General features: G+C 38.1%; 1 protein-coding gene across 1 annotated transcript; it reads right to left on the reverse strand.

The window, feature by feature from the left end:
• Positions 1 to 7,818: 7,818 nt before the first annotated feature.
• Positions 7,819 to 12,269, reverse strand: LOC139479501 (fucolectin-like). The gene is made up of 4 exons (XM_071262348.1): positions 11,958 to 12,269; positions 10,641 to 10,722; positions 8,582 to 8,803; positions 7,819 to 8,069 (listed from the first exon to the last, which is right to left on the reverse strand). Exons 1-4 carry the CDS (start codon positions 12,267 to 12,269, stop codon positions 7,819 to 7,821), a joined length of 867 nt encoding a protein of 288 aa, XP_071118449.1.
• Between the last annotated feature and the right edge of the window lie 9,959 nt (positions 12,270 to 22,228).

Genomic DNA, 22,228 nt, shown 5'->3' on the forward strand with positions numbered 1-22,228 from the left:
TGATGCATATCAAACAATTCAACTTTCCCCTTGGAACAATATTCCAGCAGATCCAGCCTGTCCACTTTGAGGTACACTCGAGCCTGCTCTTTTTTTTCCAAGGTTTAAGATGAGTCATGCGAGTCGCCTTTCTCAAAGTTTCTTCTTCATTGTTAATCAAGAGTAACTTATATCTCACAGAACAAAGTTAAGAAGTCGTTTTGCTGAAACATCTATAATAATTTAAGAATATCCTGAACAATAAACAATTTGTACAGACTCCAGTTAATTTAGCAGGGAGGAAAGGATGTTTTCGGTCGTTGCAACCATATATTATCAGGTTGGATCATATTCCTTTTAACATGTCTATTCCTGCCTTGTTACTTGTCAGTATAGACATATTGTAGTTTTCCACTCATCAATACCTTTTGCCGTGTTTTATTTGGTCTTTTGATCGTGAGTAACATTCCAAGAATGCAAACAATAAGTGTAGATGCAAGATTTCCTAATGTTTCAAAGTATGAACTGTAAGAAATGAAATGACATGGAATTAAGTTAAAATTATTTCAAGTGATATTAATTTATTATCCATGGAGGTCCAATTATTATTAATTTAGAGGCTTAAATGTTAAAACGCTGCTTCAAGCCCTCTTCTTTTGGCACAATTGTTTCCAGACAATTGCATATCTTTTCTGACGCTGGTACTACTGGGTACGGATGTTCAGCTACCCTTAGACTTTGTGATGACAAAGGTAGCATACACACTGCTCTGTTACTATGCAAGGCCAGGCTAGCCCCTTTTAAAACTATGACCACCCCAAGACTTGAACTGACAGCAGATTCAGCTTCAGTTAAACTTAGTCAGTTTTTGTTGCATGAGTTGGACATCAGCACCGACTCCACAACCATTCTCCACTATATCAACAATCAGCGGAACCGAGTTCCAGTTTTTGTAACAAACCGCGTGAAGATGATCAGAGATTACAGTGAGCCTCAGCAATGGAAGTACATTGATTGAAAAAGTAACCCAGCAGATATTGCTTCTAGAGGCTTAAGTTTTAAGCAATTTCACAAGTCAACACTCGGAACTCCTGATGATGAATGGCCAGTCTCTGATTGTCGTGAATATGCTGGAATGGTAAAGTCAGAACAAGCTGTCCTCGCTGATATCGAGACTGTAGATACTTTGATCAGTCATTCTTCCTCATGGTATCGTCTAAAAAGAGCTGTTGCAATTTACTACAGATTCTGTGCTTATCTTCAGGTCAAGAAATCGCAGTCCTCCAGCTCTCTGAAGAAGCAATCCACTGCAATGAATGAACCCCTCACAGTCCAAGAGCTTCAATCAGCTGAATTTTTTTTTCTTAGATTTGTCCAATTGAACACTTTCAAGTCTGAAATAGTGTTTCTTGAGAGCACAGCAAAGGAAAGAGGCCGGTCACATGTCAAATTACCAAAGACTAGTTCCTTTCAAAAGCTAAGTCCTTTCGTCAACGATGGTTTACTGCAAGTTGGTGGCCGTTTAAGCAGAGCAAATGTGCCTGATCTTGTCAAACATTCAATTATCTTGCCCCATAAAAGTCATGCAGCTACCTTGATCATTCAACAGATCCACATGTTGTGAGAGAAGGGCGTAAGTATGTCAAACATTAGTGTGCACTTTTTAGATGCCTTGTCAGTAGAGCCGATCATATCGAAACCGCAAATTATTTGAACACAGATTCCTTCATTAATGCTCTTCGAAGCTTCGTCGCTCGTCGAGGTCCAGTTCAAGAAATCCACTGTGACAACGGAACAAGCTTCAAAAGCGGCGCCAGGGAACTTCGTCAAGCAATAGATGATTTGGATCAGTCAAAGCTACATTCTCATCTGCTTCAGCAAGACATCAGATGGAACTTCAATCCACCCTCGGCAAGTCATATGAGTGGAGTGTGGGAGAGGCTGATCAGATTCACTGTCCTGAATCCTCTTCTTCATGAGTTTAGTCAGCAACTGGATGATGAAATGTACAGAACTTTCCTATGCGAGGTAGAAACAGTTTTGATTTCAAGAACTCTTACTCAAGTTTCTAGTGATTCTGACGATCTTGATCTTCACTCACGTCAAATCACCTACTCACGATGAAATCAAAAGTTTGTATTTCCCTACCTGGCGAATTTCAGCTCAATGATGTTTATGAGCGTCAACGCTGGAGACGCATTCAACATATTCGAAATTTAGTCACGTTGGAAAAGAGAGTGTCGTGTAACGCTACGACAACGTCAATAATGGAACACTTCAAACCGCAATTTCCAATTGAACGATATCGAGCTCATAAAAGATGATACACTTCCCCGAAGCACTTGGGCTATGGGTCGTGTGACCGGAACGGAGACTGATGAAAGTTGATATGTCAGAAGTGTCATATTGAAAACAAAAGACTCTGAACTGCGAACACCAATTCACAAACTCTATTTACTCATTCCCTCAAACAATTGATTAAAATGAGTGTTTGATGTCTTGTTAATAACATTGTCATCTTGCATTTTGGAGGTCTTGTTTTTTTGTTGATAAACACACCGTGAATATGTTTAAGAGGCCGAGTGTGTTGATGCAAGATTTCCTAATGTTTCAAAGTATGAACAGTTAGAAATGAAATGACATGAAATCAAGTTAAAATTATTAGGTGGTTCATTGGTTAAGACACTCTGTTATTAATGTAATGTTCTAAAGTTAAATTTCCACGTAACATTTATCAGTTCTAAGATACGTGTATACAATGTTCACATGTTCTCAGTATCTCAGTAACTTTCCACTACCAATTGACCTCAACCTTCATGCCTAATATTAAAGGTCGTAGGTCACGTCACGACATCTTCAAAGCCCATGCATTTCGAAGCACATGCTCGTCAGTGTGTATTGGACCTACATGCTGCTAGATTCACAACTTACTGCCTGCTATATTTGAACTATGTAAAGACACATGTGACTACCTTTCCCTTTCATTGTTAGGATCTATGTTTATTTATTATTAAACCTTGAAATTGTATATATGCCAAGATATGACATTTGTGCAAAATTGTTCAGATATTTCACACAACTGTTATATTAAATTTGCAAAGGTGTGGCTGTTATTTTTGCATATTTTAATGTAGTCAATGTATTTATTGCTTCATTTGGATGTAATTTTGAATGTGCTAAATACATGGAAAATTGGTAAACATGTTTTTGGATTTTACAGGAAGCTGTTGTTTATTGTAGTTTTCTGAAACCTCATCAACTTGTCGACGTTTCAACTCGTTACCAACTCGTCACCAATTAGTCCTGAAGCGTCACGCAATAAACCCTTTTGATGGGGGTATTAGTTTTGTGTTCATGCATCCACAATAAGATACTAATCTGATGGTTTTGATGTGTGCCACCAGCACTGGATATGATGAATGTGTTTTGACCGTCAGGATAAAATTTCCGGAAGCCAGATATGTCATGTCTTCGTACATGTACATGAATGTTATATTCAGCAACTTATGTTTTATATTGATTTCGGAATTATAATTTGAATTGTGCCCACTCCGTTGAATATCGTTTTATAAAGAGAATAACCAGTCTCGAAAAGGTGCAATGTGGCCGTTAAGGCAAAATATAGGTGAAAATTATTTGGATGGATCACTGAAAATCAGTGAAGAGAACATGTGTTCGAGTAAAGGATACTAGGAAATATCACAAACATGTCTCAATGACTCATTATCAAAGCGTGATACCACCAGGTGTCCACGAAAAGGTGAGAGTATTTTTCCCCACATAGGAGACCCGTCGCACACACATGCAAAGGCACGGGAATATATTGTACGAGTCAAAATAGCAAAGCACCCATGGAATCCACTAAAAGACTTTTGTATTCTAACAGTTGCTGGTTGTCCACAACCCTATGATCGTACCTTCGCATCCCGAATTCACACGGATTATAATTTAGTTTGCCACCCGGAAGATTTCACCAAAGTGACACGTCAATGTAAACCTGAAATACTGTTCCAAATATAACAATAAATGGTCTTTAAACAACTCATTCACTCATAAAGATATGTGTGTAAGGGTTCTCTGTCAAACTTGTGATTACATCACTGGCTTATCATCCCGATAACCAAAATCTGAATCCCAATCGACTTCTGTTTTAAGGGGTAAATAAACACATATGCTCACTATTATTCATGTTTGACGTTTGGTCTGAATATAATTATTAATGTATTATGTCACTAGAATGTCGACAGTCTTTTCAGAAATATTCCCTTGGGAAATGTTTGTGTGCATAGTGTTTGGAAGGTGTTGCACTTGCATTCAATATACTGTTTCAGTAATTGTGAATATGTGTATTGCGAAAACCTGTTAATCTGGACGGAACCCTTCATTGTTATTCCATCGAGATAAACAACCTGCCGTATTACGTAGCTTTCTAGTGGCATAGAAAGAATGCCTAGTTGCGTAAGGCACCACCGTAATTGGCTGTACAGAATTGTGCCCGTTAAACGTTCCAGGAATCCATGTGGTGGGTTCGAATCCCGGTTCGCCCTGATTGTATTTCTTGGTATTTCAGCAACATGTCTGCGATCATGGTTATTCAAAACGTGGTAAACGCCCACGCCCTGCATCACCCGCTTCCTTCCCACATAATGCTGACACACTGTGAAAGAGCTGGAATATTTTCAAAGCGGCGTTAGACAGAAAACCATCGGTCACCAAATGGGGAATGTTTTAATCTGGCCAGGAAATAAAAAGCAATCGATTTTATCACTTTTTTAATTAAGCTATCTTTTTTGTAAATAGGGTTATGAAATACTTTCCCATTGTTAATAAACAAAAATGCTTGAAAGTGTCTTCAGCAATACATTGTAACTCCCATTATGGTATAGATTATACATGTATGATCGGTTTGAACATTACGTCTTGACATCATAAACTACAAACATAACTTAGTCCATGTTCAATTCAATTCGGTTTATTTCGTACGTGTTGGCCATTGGTCTGACAATACTGTACTACGAAGTGCCATCGCTTGATAGAAATAGATAGCTAGACCTTTAATTAATTAACAATCAGTTGTGGACATGATATTAAATTTTTGTTTGGTCGTTTATTCACAATATGTCTTTGGTTAGTGATCCACCTGTATCTCATTATAACCGGGGCAGACTAACAGAAACTGATTCTCGTTCTCCACATACCCAGCATTACAAACACAACATAATCTTCTGTTACGTGGGATATTAGGGTATCTTCAACATCCAGTTTCAACACATAGCTGCTGCGTAAAATACATCTAAACCGAGCAAGCGCCACTCTAAATCGTTGGGCGATCACACAGCTAAGATAAAACTTTGGACAAAACGATAGCTTGAATAGATAATAAGAGAAAGATTCACTACCCTTTTCCAGAAGGCTATGCCAATCCTGTTCATAAATAAATTTCAGACGCAACATAAATTCTGACAAAAGCGGTTGAGGATGACATAAACACTGGTATCTCCGCAAGATAACCTGTAAAGGTTTACATGTTGAGACCCATTTGGTTCATGTTGAAATTATCTATATATTACATATGCAAAAGTGGACATCAAACATATTCCTTTTTGTAATCTCCCTAACCCTCAATGAATTCTTACATACTAATGCTGTCAGTAACCGTTACCATCTTATGTTCAGTGTGACAATTTGTTGGAAACATTGATTGAGATAAGTATGGAATACACATGTAATGCCAAAGTAATGTCAGAGTTGCTTAAATAGGAAGGATACAAAATTAGCAAGATTGTGTATGCATGTTGATAATGGGGGAATTCCCACAATAAGTCAACACATAACGAACGTAGAGATACATAGCGTAAGGAAAGCACACATTCTTATAGTGCACTCAGTACCATTGACAAACTTGTCTGTAAAAATGAAACAGTTTTTTCTGTATTCAGCGAAATTAATTGCACCAACAATAATCACTAAAAGTTACACAGAATATTGATAATACAGAAGGCAATGATACAATATGCACTGGTTTAAAAGATAATCATGTTCAAATTTTCCCTTATATGTATTATGTCCTGTTATCTTATTTGCCGAAAGAAGACAAAAATTAACAATTCATACAGAACATACTTGTAGAATCTCATACCGAACGGTATGACTTTCATACGTATCCGACCGCACTTTGAGAATACATTAATGTTGACCCTTTGTTCTACTATGATAATAGGGAAACAAGGTGTATAAGACATATCAAAGTGTTAATGGTGCCACTAGTATACATTCTTAAGCGACTGATGAGATCTCGATGCACGTGCATGACTGTATGTTGTTGGAAAACAGGTAGCTACACTGAACGGATATAGAAGTTCATAAACAATGTCGATGAACCATGAAACCACTACATGCGTACACTCATGGAATAAACGCCCAAAATCACAGATACACAACAACATTACAATGTGTAAGACATTTGTAAAACCATGGTGATGATCTACTGAACTTTTACATAAATATCTACAATAAAAGCGACATGCTCTCATCTACATTAAGGAGAGTTGGGAGAGCCTATTGGTTAAAGCGTTTGCACGTCACGCCGAAGACCCGGGTTCGATTCCCCACATAGGTACAATGTGTGAAGCCCATTTCTTGTGTCCCCCGCCGTGATATTGCTGGAATAGAAGCCGCTGCGTAAAAGCATACACCACTTTCGAATTGTTTTATGCAGTAAAGACACTCAGAGTAAACAAAGTGGCTTCCCAAAATATCTTCATCCACTTCGTCATCATATTATTTACTGTACGACTTATTGAATGGTCCTCAACCGTCACACCACAATGGAGTATTCTGTAATTGAAAACAAATTCAATATGTCAACACTTTAGATAGGGCGTCACTCTAACATACGTTACAGTATGTTAAACACTGCGGATATGAAGAAAACATGAAACATCCACGCATGTGGTAAAGTATGACAAGAAGTATAACTTGAACTTTCCGGGGAACAACACTTTCTACCCAGATTTTAAAACAGTATCGACTCGGGTTCAAACATTGTTGGCTCAAGGTAACAACATTGATAGGCATAAAGATTGTCTGGTAAACATGTTGTGGACGTTTACAAATGAGACGCATCAGTGACCAAAACGATGTAATCACCTATTTTGATTGGAACCTCATGTGCCTGTGCTCTTTTCATTATATTGACATGCCTTTGCATGTGTTTGTGACTGATGCCACCGGTGGAGCCCGATACGCTCATTTTCTTTCGCAAACACCTGGTATCAATAGCCATGTATAAACACACGTTCATGATATAATCCCTCAATGGAGATTTGTTAAGATTATGGAAATGGTTTTGTCGCTTTTTAATTACGTTTTCTCGTGCACACATGGCCTACATCATTGATAATATCTGTTTATAAAATATATAGATACTAATACAGAACATGATCATCCGATCCAGTTAAGTCGCCTTGTATGGCAGAAATGGGATTTTACCTCTCCTGGGTTCAAACATGGGTAAGAGATCAATGATGTTCACCATTAATTTCAGTTTTTTCTCCTTCAATATCAGCAATCCTTTAATTGTCGTCAATTAACATCCAAAGGATGGGAGCTATCAAATCATCTATTACTGATACTTTCCACTGTTAAACAAAACTCGCTATTTTGCAATCTAAATATCGAATATCTGCTTTTGAAACTTTGAATCATTATATGGGCTCATAAGAGTACAGAATCGATGTCATGGTAAGAATATTTGGAAGTATAACAACAGGCAGAGAACATGTCCCTGCTACCTGCAGGTCAAATATCGTCGTGTTCATATCATGTGTCCATGCAGATTTACCAGGGTATCACCTTGTAGCCAAACACCTGGACCTCACAAAATTGCAAAACATCCTGTCTGTCTTTGGTTTTCTTTCCACTTAGTCTCAGGTAGCGTCCAGTCACGCGTGAAGTACACTGTATGACAACATTTTTGCCAGGCACTGTGACGGCTCCATTGTACATGTAACACAGTTGTGGAATGGCACTGAGATAGTGAAGTGGGTCGTCGTGGTACAAGTCCAGAGAAAAGTCATGAAGGCGTTCAGCTGAAGCCATAATGGTGTTAAATTGTCCTTTTTCAGTTTGACTGGACCAATTTTTTTCTGAATTTCTAGGATGGTGCTATTGAATTTTTTTATATAAAACACCAAAATGATGTCACATGTGTAATGGTAGCTCAACCAAATAGTTTTCTAAACATAAAGTTCCAAACATTTGTGTCAGAGGTGCTATCTGAAGACCTGTCAAAATATACAATGTGTCCTCATGTTCTGTTCGTTTATAGTTTATACTTCATTATCATTAATAGTAAATATAATTAATGGCAGTAAATAACAATAAATATTAAATCGTTATAGATATATTACGTAGAATGATCAGACAAACGTTTGGAACAAAGTCATGACGTCATTTTGGTGAAACACCTTGTTGAAGTTATTTAAATTTAAGTTGCATTCATAGTTACAGAATGTTACTTTCTTTAATTTTGTCCATCATATGAAACTTAAATGAAAATAGAAAATTTGTGTAAAATGAGAAGGCAAAACACTTGTCTTACGACAACAGTCTTGTCTACTAGTGACACGGACTTCCACAACGATGTAGGTGTCAAGCAGGTCCACCTGCCACCAAGGTGAAAAATCACCGTAGGCAACATGAAAACAGGACCCAGAAGACCATTTTGCTTGAACATCGCCGTCCACTGCAACACTAGGCTGGGGGGTATATCGAGAACTTGAACTTGCTGACTTACTCTTGGCAATATTAGGCAGAAATTGCTCTGCAGTAAGAAACAAACTTAAGTTATAGACAATGTAATGTTCAGGCACTAATAAAAACAGCCGGAAAAAAGAAAATATACGCTTGAAAATGCCTTCTTTACTCTGCTCATTACTACATTTTGGACGTCATGCGCACGTTACCTGTTGTGAGCTTCATTGACATGATACGATATGTACGACATACATATCAATTACATCACCATCTGATAACCATTTCTTGTTTCTCTCAATTTTAACCATCATAAACCATGGGGGTATTCTTTTTCCCGGCAGTTTATTTTGACGTAATGTATTAAATGTTTGGTAGTTTACAAGTTCCCTGTATTTGTATTTGTCGTTCTTTTCATTAACTGTTAGATTCGTATCTGAGATATCACCTGTTTTAGGTGTTTGGCACCAGCACTGGATAGGATTAATGCTTGTCGGTCGTCAGGATAATATATTATCGGGTAGAGGTTGTAAAGAATATTCCTTTTGACGTCCTATTTGGCCTTGACGCTTATCAGTGTAGAAACCGTCCGAGTATGTACATTTTCCATTTAGCCCTTTCGACTACTGCGTTCCCTTGACTTTCACACCCTACTACTAAATGTACCTTTCAAGGTATGCCTCATTACTCTATCTTAGTTGTGACAGTGAGATATCGGCTGGCATGGATGAGTCGTGTATTTCGGCTTTTAGGATTATATCAAATGGGGTAAGTCTTACAGTTATGTGAAACACATTCAACCTCATAATACTTAGTATGTGATCCTAAATGCAGAAAAAAACAATAATAGTCCTAATCAGACGCCGTCTTACTGTTTTCTTCAAAACAAGTTACTCTTATCTAAGGAACTGAACAAATGTTACTGGGGAACTTGGCGTCAATGGATCACTCGAATATATCGCCTTACAATACGTTTGACACAGCTTTTAACATGCTACAACCATGTTACAACTAAACAAGGATCGGTTACTTTTACTTATATATACAAACATATCTTGTTGCTCATTATTCATTTTTGTCTTAATTTTCCTTCCTGTAAAGGTTCAAGAGCGAATAAACTACCGATATGTTTGTGTAAACATCCTCACATTTAACACGTTACTACTGTTAAGTATATCTAGAAATCGTTATGTTGTGAATTGTTTTGCTTAATATATATTTCTTGCTTTCACGACACGTGGAATTAACATTTTAATATATGCTCCAGGATGATATGTGTGGTTCTCCACAACATAAAAAACACAAATAAAGCTTCTTGAAATGTATTATGGACTGGTGGGCATATTTTCATTCATTCCATATATCTAATTTTTGTAAAAAAACGTATTGTTGTTTTAAATGCATGGTTTTTTTTAATAGTGATCAATGCTCTGCGTCATCACTTTATTGTTATGATTCATTACTGCTTTTACACTGCTGAAAAGTAGTTAAGCGTTAAAAGTATCCAACATGTGACGTTAACCTAAACTTAAAAAACAACGAAGCACACCATTGTTTTGAGAAAAGATGTATCCTGGCTTTGCAAGCATGTCTTCGGTGTCAGCAACTTATGAGTAATCCTTTGTCGTTGGAGTTATAACGTTCTGACGACCTGTTTCTGCATAAATACCCAAAGAAGTTAAACTGTATTCATATCAAAGGGTAGGGCTCCGACATAGAAATAACCAAAACAAACTATAATTGTTTTCAAAAGAAGATAAGGTTGGTTTTAAGTTTACAAGTAAACCAAGTATGTGTACTTCTTGTCTGTGCCTGCATGTTGCCAATAACATAATATTTTGTATTGCAACTATATTTTTACTGTGGGTTCGTAGGCATGAAGCCCGTCGTTAATATATCGTACATACCACAGAGTACGATGCCATTTCTCTTGGTATTGCATCTTTGAGTGTATCCACATCTGGTGTCATGGCATGGACCAAGTACTGTCTGTAACATTAAACAAAATCTACAAGAGGAAAAGGTCACCGATATCACCGCAGTGACTAATACTTGTCATGGATAAACATATGGAATTTGTTTCCGTGTAAACTCGAAAAATATATTTGTTTTAAATGCCAAACTATCAAGGGGAACCAGTTCACTAGACGTACATATTAGACAAGTTTAGTGAAGAAATGTTATGTTTTTCAAGATCTGCTCCACCGGATACGAGTCCTGCCCCAATTTTCAACCCCAAGTAATTACCATGGAAACTAGAAAAAAAATTGATCAAAAGACACAATTTGTCCATTAGGCCTATGTATGTGTCACGTTTGGTGAAGAAATATAGAACGGTTTTTAAGATCGGCTCCGGAAACGAGCACTAACCCCATTTTCGGTCTCCATGTCAAAGTTATTGCCATGTAAACTCGGAAAATTAATTTTTGAAAGATCCCAAATTACCAAAATGCACCAGTTCACTACTAGACCTATCAATGTGACAATTCTTATTGTACAGTTTTCAGGATTTGCTCCAGAAACGAGCACCACCACCATTTCCAGACAAAGTTGTTGCCTGAAAAAACGGTACATACTTATTTCAAACGACCAAACGACACCAGTTCAACTCTAGACTCATCTCTATACCAAGTTTGGTGAAAACATGTTGTACGTTTTCTAAGATCTACTCCGGAAACGACATCGTGCACGGATTGACAAAAGCACGGACGGACGGACGGTGTCCATTTTAATACCCCCCAAAACGCGTGACGTGGGATAATAATGTATGAAGAATCACTTGTAAAATAAAGATATGCAACAACATACAAATCTAAGCCGTAATAACATAAATGTTTAAATTTCACACAAAATCAACATGTTCTGTTACAGGCTTTTCCAAGCATATTACTCGAACCAACGAAGCAATTATTTACGAAAAACGTTTTCAGAATAAACTTTTCCTAACCTGTGTTGTGAATTCCTTGGTACTGATCGAATTTACTGGCTTTTGAATTGGACCCGGTAGGCGTAAGCCACTATCTATGCACATTATTCAGTTACAATTCATGAATATCCGTTTGACTTATCATCCAGAGAACAACACGTGATAGCAGACAACACCGACAAACTGTCAACTCTATATTACTGCATAACATTTGCTGGATTACGGCCATTTGAGATGATGGGATATCATTATTAAAACATACTTTCATGAGGGAGAAGTATTTCCATCATAATCATACCTTATTCCAATTCAAAATTAAACTATAAATGAAATCCGGATCTCCAACTTCCAGAGAGTGGACGTTATCTAAACCATTCAGATGACACGCTCTCCGAACTACTTCAAAATTGAAGGATTTGCATATTCCATATGAAACACATTCAGCGGCACAGGAGAAAAGAGATGACTTCTCTATAATCTTAAATGTTGATCCCGCGAGGTGTTTTCCATAATGTAGATCCGGCATACATGTATGTGTTAACTGCACCATACGCGAGAGTATGTACATGATTTCCAAATGCACACCTCGCTGAAAGGATATGTACATCATGTTTCAATATCAATACGATGGCAGCAGCTGTCTAGAATAAGTCTTCATCCAACTTATTGGTCCCTCTGTCTGCCAGTCAGCATTGCAATGGAAACAAGCAAATGGATTATATTGACCAGTTTCTAAGTGTTTCTGAGTGATGCAGAAATGAATACGCAACTAGATGCTTGTCAAATATACATGTTTTTCCCATCAGTGTATTCAACACGAATTTGTTCATATTCACAGGGGGAATTCACGTCATATTCATGTCAACACCAGAGAATATCCTTCTGAATTATCCGACAAAACAAATAATAATATGTATAAAAGGCAACACAGCTGTGATTATGGGTGAGTGAGTATGGTTTTACGCCACTTTTAGCATTATTCCAGCCATATCACGGCGAGGGACACCAGAAATTGGTTTCACACATTGTACCTATGTGGGGAATGGAACCCAGGTCTTCGGCGTGACGAGCGAACGCTTTAACCACTGGGCTACCCGACCGCCCCAGTGATAAAAGTCAAAATATACATAGTTTTAAGAATCATGAAAGTCAAAATATACATAGTTTTAAGATCAAAGTGATCAATATTAATTCTAGACAGAACAGAAGAGATCTAGACTCTTGTCGAGTTGGATTTTGAGAAAGCTACACACAAAACCATCGGAACTGTGTTCCCAAACTCACATTTGAGAAGATGTTTCTTTCACTTTACCCAATATCCGTCTAACACCCACTATCAAAAGTACCTGGTGCAATGATCCTCAACCGACACTGAACTGTCGATAGTACCTGGTGCAAAGATCAACCGACACTGAACTGTCGATAGTACCTGGTGCAATGATCCTCAACCGACACTGTACTGTCGATAGTACCTGGTGCAATGATCCTCAACCGACACTGAACTGTCGATAGTACCTGGTGCAATGGTCCTCAACCGAAACTGAACTGTCGATAGTACCTGGTGCAATGATCCTCAACCGACACTGAACTGTCGATAGTACCTGGTGCAATGACCAGCATCGAGCTGTCGAATACCAAAACTCCCTCAAGTTTAGATTTTCGAAACTTCGGGCCGACATCATTTGCCCAGAATGGCAAAATGAAACGATGATAATATTTGTGTATATAGAGCCAGAGTGACACAACACTGTCTAAAAAGGGTATGGCAAGAGGGATTGCTTCAAATTTCCAGTAGTCAACTTTCCATTTATTTGGAACAATATTAATATTGCAGAAGATCCACTGTCTACATTTCACAACGTTTGCGGTAAACTCGTGCATGCTCCTTCTACCAAGATTCCAGATGTGTCATTCGAATCATTCTTGTATACGTGTTTTTTTCAGGTGAAGACTTAACTTGCCTTTGTATGTGAACTGTATGTTGATACATGGTTTCAGCACTAATTAATACTTAATCATATACACATGCTTATTTTACAGTCATTTTATTTGTCACTTTTATTTCATTGTTATCTTCTTCCTTGTTAATCAAGAGAAACTGATATGTCTTCCTCGAACAAAGCAGTGAAGTCATTTTATTGAAACACCTTTGAGAACTTATCCTTACAGAATATGCTATAAACAATTTGAACATATTCCTTTTTGACTTCATTTAATTTTACAGAGAGGAAGGGATTATTGATATTCGGCCATTAGAATCATATGTTATCAGGTAGGTGCTAAAGATTATATTCTTTTTGACTTTTTAGCATCATGTAGTTTTTCATCAATACAACCCTTTTGACTGCCTTTTTTCGTGTATATGATGTATGTGTTCAGATCGTAAGCATTAAGTTTCCTAAAGTCAGATATGTCATACCTTGTACGTGTGACTGTTTAAATTCAGTCACTTATGTTTGTATTTTGATGGTCGATATGCAATTTGAAATGCACTTACACCGCTTAAGGTAGTCTTCTAAAAATGACAATGACCCTTTTTTGTGAACACCTGGTGTCATTAATATAACTTTAACTGCTATCTCGCGTTTTTACGTTCAATGAAATTTGTTCTCTGGCGTAGACGTTATATATTTATATGGAAGATGATGTCCATAAATAGAACATTTGTAACAAAGAGACGTATTTCATATCTGGGCCACGTGTCGTATTTATATGATGTATATGTTATTTATATGATACATGTATTACTTAAATTGAAGATGTTATATTTGTACAAAACATACTTTAATCATATGAAAATGTCTTATTTAACACGTTACATGTACTATATATTTGTAATACGGAGGGTTACGCGTGTCCTGCCATACCAGTAGCCACTTGTTCACTCATGTCCATAACGTTCCAGGAAATAATAGATGACAGTCCATCCTAACTCGGTCACATGTATTTAAGTAAACCCAACAGTATTACGCATATTAAAAGGTACGGCTGATGCCGGTGTGATAAAGAATAATTATTGCACATAAATGATTAATATATCCATATTGTAGATCAGTTCCACCAGAAAAAGTTTCCACTACGGTTAAAGAATTCTACTTGATCATGAAGTGCTGGCAAGCGTAACAAAAGACAAGTAGTAGAATCCATTTATCGCCACATTAACCACCTCTGAACCTATTATTGCTATCACAATGGATCCTGTCCACAATGAACTGAAATGAACATTACTTGCAGCGGTTAATGACACTGGTGGTACGATTACATTTTCATTCTGTGCCAATTTTCACTTGTCAGAAGGATACACAAAGTACGTGATCTAGACTACCACTTGTCGGACTTTCATTATGTGGAAGCCTCGGTGGCTGAGCGGTTTAGATCGCTGACTTTGAGTGCTGGCGAATAGATGCCTCACTCTGGCAGTGTGGGTTCGAATCCCGGACGGGACTCCACCAAAACTGTACGAGAATCTGTACTTTACTAAGAAAGCGTTATCCCAAATATAACATTAGTTATTTTTTCATTTCTTGACACGAATTGCTAACACCATTCTGTGTTCATGACTTTTGATGCCCCATTCTTAAAGACACCATTTTTATTGCCTGGCCATTCAGAACTTATTCTGTTTTTTGTTTGTTTTTGTTGCTGTAATTTTACAACCCCACGTGATACTCCCACAGGAACTGCCTCACCCCCTGAAATCACTTATGCCATTAAGGGAGATAAGCCAGGCTAAAATTTTATTGAGGTCGGATTTTTCCACATAAATATTGCAAAACCATTTCGATAATCATGACATATATATGAAACGTCAACACCAGAGAAAAGCCGGTCTCGATTATACAAATGAATGAAACCAGGATCTGAATCCCAATCGACGATGTTCGTGTGTATAAAGTGGTAAATAAATACATATGCTTACTATTATTCATGTTTAGTTTCTGAACAGCATTGAAAACGCACCAGCAATAAATCTTGAAATATTACAAAAACAACTTTAGCAATGGACGATTTTAATTGGAACAGACATTGACGGATTATTAAGAAAGACGACAAAGGAAACAGGAATACCACACAGTAATTACATTTACGTCATCAGTGTAAGGAAGACACATAGGGTTAAAATGAAAAGTCAATATCTGGTATGTCCGCCATTGGCAGCAACACAGGCCATGCAACGTCTTCTCATTGATCGAATAAGTCTGCGAATAGTGTTCTGGGGCATTCCACTCTTGACGTAGTGTATCTGCAAGTTCTCTCAGGTTCTGATCTTGCGGACGACGTGAGAGGCGTTGGCCCAGGTAATCCCATAGATGTTAAGTTGGCGATAGATCGGGTGACAGGACTGGCCATGGAAGCAGAGGCACATTCTTGTTCGCTAGGTCCTGTGTTGAAACACGTGCTGTGTGTGCTCTTGCATAATCTTTCTGGAAGGTGTGCATATCCTGGTGCTGATGAAAGAATGGGATGACGTGATTTGCCAATATGTTATTCCTGTAGTAAAGGGCATTAACTCTTCCACGACAAACATGGAGCTCTGTTCGATGGTTATGACTGATGCCGCCCCACACCATTACACTCCCTCCCCCCAATTGATCTGTCTGTACAATGCAGTCATTGTGGTAACGTTCTCCACGTCGACGCCCCACTCGTAGTCGACCGTCAGCATTCCGTAAATGAAAACGGGACTCATCAGAGAACAGCACACCATGCCACTGCCGCAATCTCCAATGATGATGCCTTTTGGCCCAACGCAGACGTTCATTGCGATGTCGATCGTGTGAGTATGGGTCCAACATATGGACGTCGAGCACGTAGCCCTGCAGAGCGGAGACGTCGACGTACGGTGTCACCGCTGATCTAACCCCGTCGGCCGTGTACGGTTGCTGCAGCTCGGTAGCACGAAGTGAACGATCACGAAGATGCCGAAGAACAACATGGCGATCCTGACGTGGTGTAGTTACAAGACGTTGACCCGGACGTGGTCGATCTCTGGTGGTTCTTGTCTGCTGGTATCTGCAGAGTAGACTGATGACTGTTGAATGATAGCATTGAAACCGTTGTGCAACGACTCTACTTGACGTAGCAACTTGAAGCACGCCCAAGGCACGTTCACGTTCCTCTGCTGTTAATCTTGGCATTTCTTGTGTCAGTACCCTTTACGTCTGCAGCAACAAGTGATGTGGCTTATAAAAGTCTGTCTTTTACAGCCCTTTACTGCATGCTTCCCGTGAAACAAAACACGTTTTCCATGATGTGCACGTAATTTGTTGCATTTTGGCGATGTCGCTCACAAAAAAATTAGGAATTTGTTTTGACGAGATGTTCTTCTTCATTCTTCGTCCAGAACGTCGAATATTACTCATTCACTTATATATTTTCATATGACTTAAACCCAGATAATAATACATCCATTTTCATGGTGGTGCGTTTTCAATGCTGTTCAGTATAGTATGTCACAAAATGTCGACAATCTTTACAGAAATAAACCGTTGGTATATGTTTTACTACTATTGGTTGGAAGGTGCTTCACTTCCTTTTAATAGATTTGTGTAATTGTGAAGAAGTGTATTGTGAAACCTCGTAGAAAGAACTTTTCTTTGTGAGAAACAAATAGACAAGGAGATTGCAAAGTACTAGTAGCATATATTAAAGGCATCCAAGGGTGGGCCAGAATCTCTGTTTGTGCTGACAGTGTTCCTTGCTTTATCATGTTGGTGCTCGTGGTTATTCAGAACGTGGTAAACGCCCACGCCCTGCACCACCGCTTCCTTCCCACATAATGCTGACAAACTGTGGTAGAGCTGAAATATTTTCACAATGGCGTTAAAACGAAAACACTCGCTCGCCCACAAGCAAAGCAGCGATTTGATCACTTTTTTTTATTAATGTAGTAATGTTTGTAAGCAGGGTTGTGAATGCAAAAAATGATTCCCCTCTGTAGATAAACAAAACTGCAGGAAAGTGGCTTCAGCGATAAATTGTAAGTCCTAGACATTTTATTCCAGACTATATATTATATATGCCAGTATAATAGGCATTGAAGATATGTATTATGCTAAAGAAAGGCTTGAATAATACAATTTGTAATGTTGATATATGATATTTATGATATTATTATATGATATAAATACACCACTGGATTATTAATCTCTCCGTATCCAAGATAGTTGTAAGTATACATTTCGTAACGCTTGGAGTGGTATATTTGTAACTGGACTATAAAATCAAGATAATTACGTGCAATGTTTCTAAACGAGATTGCCATTACTTGAATGTTTAATCGCTTTTTGTGACTTAATGGATTCTGTGTTTAGGTATGTTTCAACAATTCATGAAGTGTATCATTTGTTACCGACAATGATATTCTCTGCTTATGTCGTGTATGTCGTTATGTTGTTTAAAATTGTTGTTGGGAGGCTGACAATTTTAGATATACTTTCTTTTCAACTATTCATACGATTGGAATAATTTTTTATTACGTTTGAATGGATAAATCGGAACATCGATGGCTTAAATATTAGTGATAATTCCATATATATACGGTAGCAGTGAACATGTTGACGTCAGTTTATCAATAATTTGTGATATATTTGGAAATAGCTTAAAGTGACGCAGATGTGATCATTTAGGCAAACCCTATCACACTCATTTACACCGGTAATTCGAAGCAACATATAGCTTTGCACATCTACATCTCTGTCCTTAAAACGATATCCTTCACAAGTTACAGGTCAATATATGAAACATCTCATCGTAAGTTACAGGTCAATATATGAAACATCTCATCGTAAAAACACATTTCCAGAACTATTGCTTTTTGAGTACAATTAAACTATAAGTACTTGAACTCATTTGCAGTCATTGTAGTTTGTAAAGAGTCAGCCAACAGAAAAATAACAACATACTTGGTCGTCTAACTCAGTAGCTAGAGTGTGATCGACACGATGGCGTGGATCGATGCTCGCAATGCATATACAGTCGAACCTCACTGTGTTGAACTCGTGGGGACCTCAAAACATCCGAGGAGTTTTATGCTTAATTTGGATACTTGGGACTCCCACATGAGCTCGACTAGAATATGATCTGCTGATCAATCCCAGATTCGTCCTATTGATTAATCTTTGTCAGCAAAATAATTGTGCTCATAGTTAATGTTTTCACTTTGGTACTTTCTCCTTCATGTAGCCGACACATCGTGACATTATATATTATCAATCATTGATGCAATGTCATTGTAAGGCGCTGTTGAACCAAAGACCACATCTCCATACTGAACATTCTATGAACACACTAAGAGCTGCAATAAGTAGCTTTGGACGGAAAAGCAACAGAGAAGATTCCATAGCTCATGGAATATAAATGCACAAAGGATGTTGTCAGCAACTGTCTGTCAAGAAAATAAAATCGATTCAAAATTAATGTCAAAATGACTTAACTAATTTTCGTTTTGTGTTATAAATTATAAATCTGCTGTTCATGCATGTATGCAGTAACTGTGACAGAAACGTATTTTCAGTAATGAACAATTAACTACAGTTTTATTAAAAATAATACCATAACATATGCAGTATACTCCCGGTGACTCGTAGTCAATTTAAAACCTTTATATTCCTTTAAAACTTACCTCTTGGCCGTGGAATTGGGGAAATGTTTACTTCCAACTGGGTTCCTATCGCATGGTCTGCACGTGTGTGCATTTTAGTTTCAAGTTCCGGTCAGAGCGTCTGATAGGAGCGTTCTGATTGGGTGAGGGGCGGATTGTTGACCAATCGCGTCTAGGATGGGTGCGGGAAGAGGTCAAGGTCGGTTGACGCGGTAAATAAAAGTGGGCTTGACACCTGGGGTAGACTGTCTTGCGTTATCGGTTGATCGATACAGGTGAGGTGACCGCACCACACTTAACTCCGTGACGGAGTTAGTTCCCAGTAGATCTGTGTGGGATCTATGTCCAAATCTTCTTTAATAAAATATGAGAGGAATTTGGTTGAGTTAAGACTCTTTGGGAAACCGGTAAGATAGTGGGCTGGGCGGGTGACATTTTACGGAAGTGCAATGCATAACAGGGATGCAGGATTATCTTAAGGGTGATTTAGGGCAAACTGGCTAGGTACAAAAGAATTCAAAACTGCATGTTGGGTAATGTTAGGATTTTGAGGTTAGGGGATAGGTTTATAATTTGAGTTTCCTTGATTTATTGAATAAACTATATATTTTGTTACTCTGACTTTGTTTATTTATTTTTCTAATCACTCCTCTACACCCCAAAAGAACTGGGAAATAGGTCGGCTGTAGGTTAACAATGACGAACATAACGCAAAGCATGAGACATTGTTTATGACAGCCGTTCCTGTTACAAGAAACAAGAAACATGGTATGATTTATGATGGTAACTTGCGTCTTCATTCATGCTACCCGTCAGGCATGACATGTTGGCCTTTTTTGCGAACACCTGGAGTCACGGCTGATTTTAAGTCATCCATTCATATAACTTTCTTCGCTATTTTGCCTCTTACACACCAAATGGAATCTATTTCGGTGGACACTAGTAATCGAGGTTATTTTCTGGCTCTGATGTTTTATATTAAGTATTGAGGATACAAACTGTTTATTTGGCAACCCATGGGAAACTCATCCAGGAAATAACTGGAACATATATGATTGACTGCAACATGTGCTACAACTTGTGTTGTGGTTGATCACACACGGATTTAACTATATTCACACTGCCCAGTTTGTCACAGGCAATGAGTAATCAAACCGGTCTTTCAAAGTGATTGGTAATAACGAAATGAAGTATTTCGATTGATATGAGTTTTAAGGCTGTGTCAATCTTTCCTGAAGAATTTCTCATAAAGCATAGGATTCGGTTGCACAAGTATTGATACATGTAATACGTCTAGGAGCAAACTATTTCTTTAAAATATTTCATCAATTAATCAACACATTACGGGTTTTCATTTTCTTTTACCACTCAGGACAAATTCCTCGCAGTCATCTTGCTTGTTATGCATGTAGCGTTAGATTTTCATTGATAGTGTTGTATTAATAATGTAAATATCTGATAAATGCAGACCACAGCAGTATACCACCCATTCTGTACTATAACACAAATCTGACATATATATAATGATGTTAGATACATTTGTTACTTGTAAGCCACTGCCGACACGTTGTACACGGGTTGATGTCAACAAAGAACTTGCGTGAACTGGGCAAATTGTTTCGCTGTGATAAGTCAGAAAAATAGACATAATTTGTGGTACGTGCAGTGACCAAGTACTAGCAGAAAAAGTGTTTCACAAGAACCACCCATAAGGATATTAGTACAACACTAGGGTTCGAATTGGCTTTCAACAACCCATGCTTGTCGTAATTTCCATGTATTACCTCTAGTGCCCAGTTTATGTAGTTTGTGAAATAATCCATCGTGCCATATCCTATCGGATGCTTTTTCATAATCTAAGGACCCGTGAAGATTCCGGTCATGATCAGCAACCCATGCTTGTCGTAAAAGGCGACTATGCTTGTCGTAAAAGGCGACTAACGGGATCGGGTGGTCAGGCTGGCTGATTTGGTTGATGCATATCATCGTATCCCAATTGCGTCGATCGATGTTCATTATGTCAATCACTGGATTGTCTAGCCCAGACTAACTTATTTACAGACCATCGTCATCTACCTGGAATATCGATGAGAGTGACGTTAAGCAACAAACAAACCAAACTAGACCTATATGCCACCGTAATTAGTTGGACAGCAGAGTCTACATGTGGCAGTGAGAGCATTGAAGACGATACCCGTACAAAAGGGTGACCGACTGGCTTGCCTTCGTCAGATACATTTTGACTCGTTTAGCAAAAATATATTTGACACGGACATATATAACAGTCTTGACACTTGCCTTACTGAGTTGAACTCTTTGGATATGCTTGATAGCCACGTGTGATGTCAGAATAAGTAAGTGTGCGTATTGATTCCTTCATGTCTGTGCACAATGAGTATGACAATCGATTTTTGTTCCTCGAAAAGACAAATGAATCACAAGTTTTGAACTATGCATTTTCCTTCTAAATGCTCAGTTTGTTTGCTTCTTCAAAGTCAAACATTGCAAAAGTTTGAATGCGACTGAATGTCTCACATGCACTGGGGGAACTGTGATGGTATGTGCAAGGATCAACCTTAATTTGGATATTCGAACAAGTGTTAGTTCTTTGGACAATGGCCTTTAACACTAAGCGCTAAACGAGTTTGTGAACAATTCAATCCTTCATTACCTGTGCTAGGTAAACCACTTTATAACTCAAGAGGTCACATGCGTGCATTTTCAGGCTTTTGTTTGGTTCGATTTTCTTCTCAATTAAAATTATCTACACGTAAACAGAGAAAATGTGTGCTTCTTTAAAATACTCTTTACAACAATAAATAAAAACGGGTAATAAAATACCCATAGCTTACGGTATAAAAGGAGACATTTATTAAAATACAATGTGGGGAGGAGGAGATGGGTAGTCTTGTAGCTAAAATTCCACTCGTCACGCTGAAGCAGTCGCTCACTTTATTGATGTCAAA

Source organism: Haliotis cracherodii, unplaced genomic scaffold (genome assembly GCF_022045235.1).
Source record: "Haliotis cracherodii isolate W230 unplaced genomic scaffold, xgHalCrac1.p SCAF_4, whole genome shotgun sequence".
Classification (NCBI taxonomy): Eukaryota; Metazoa; Mollusca; class Gastropoda; order Lepetellida; family Haliotidae; genus Haliotis; species Haliotis cracherodii.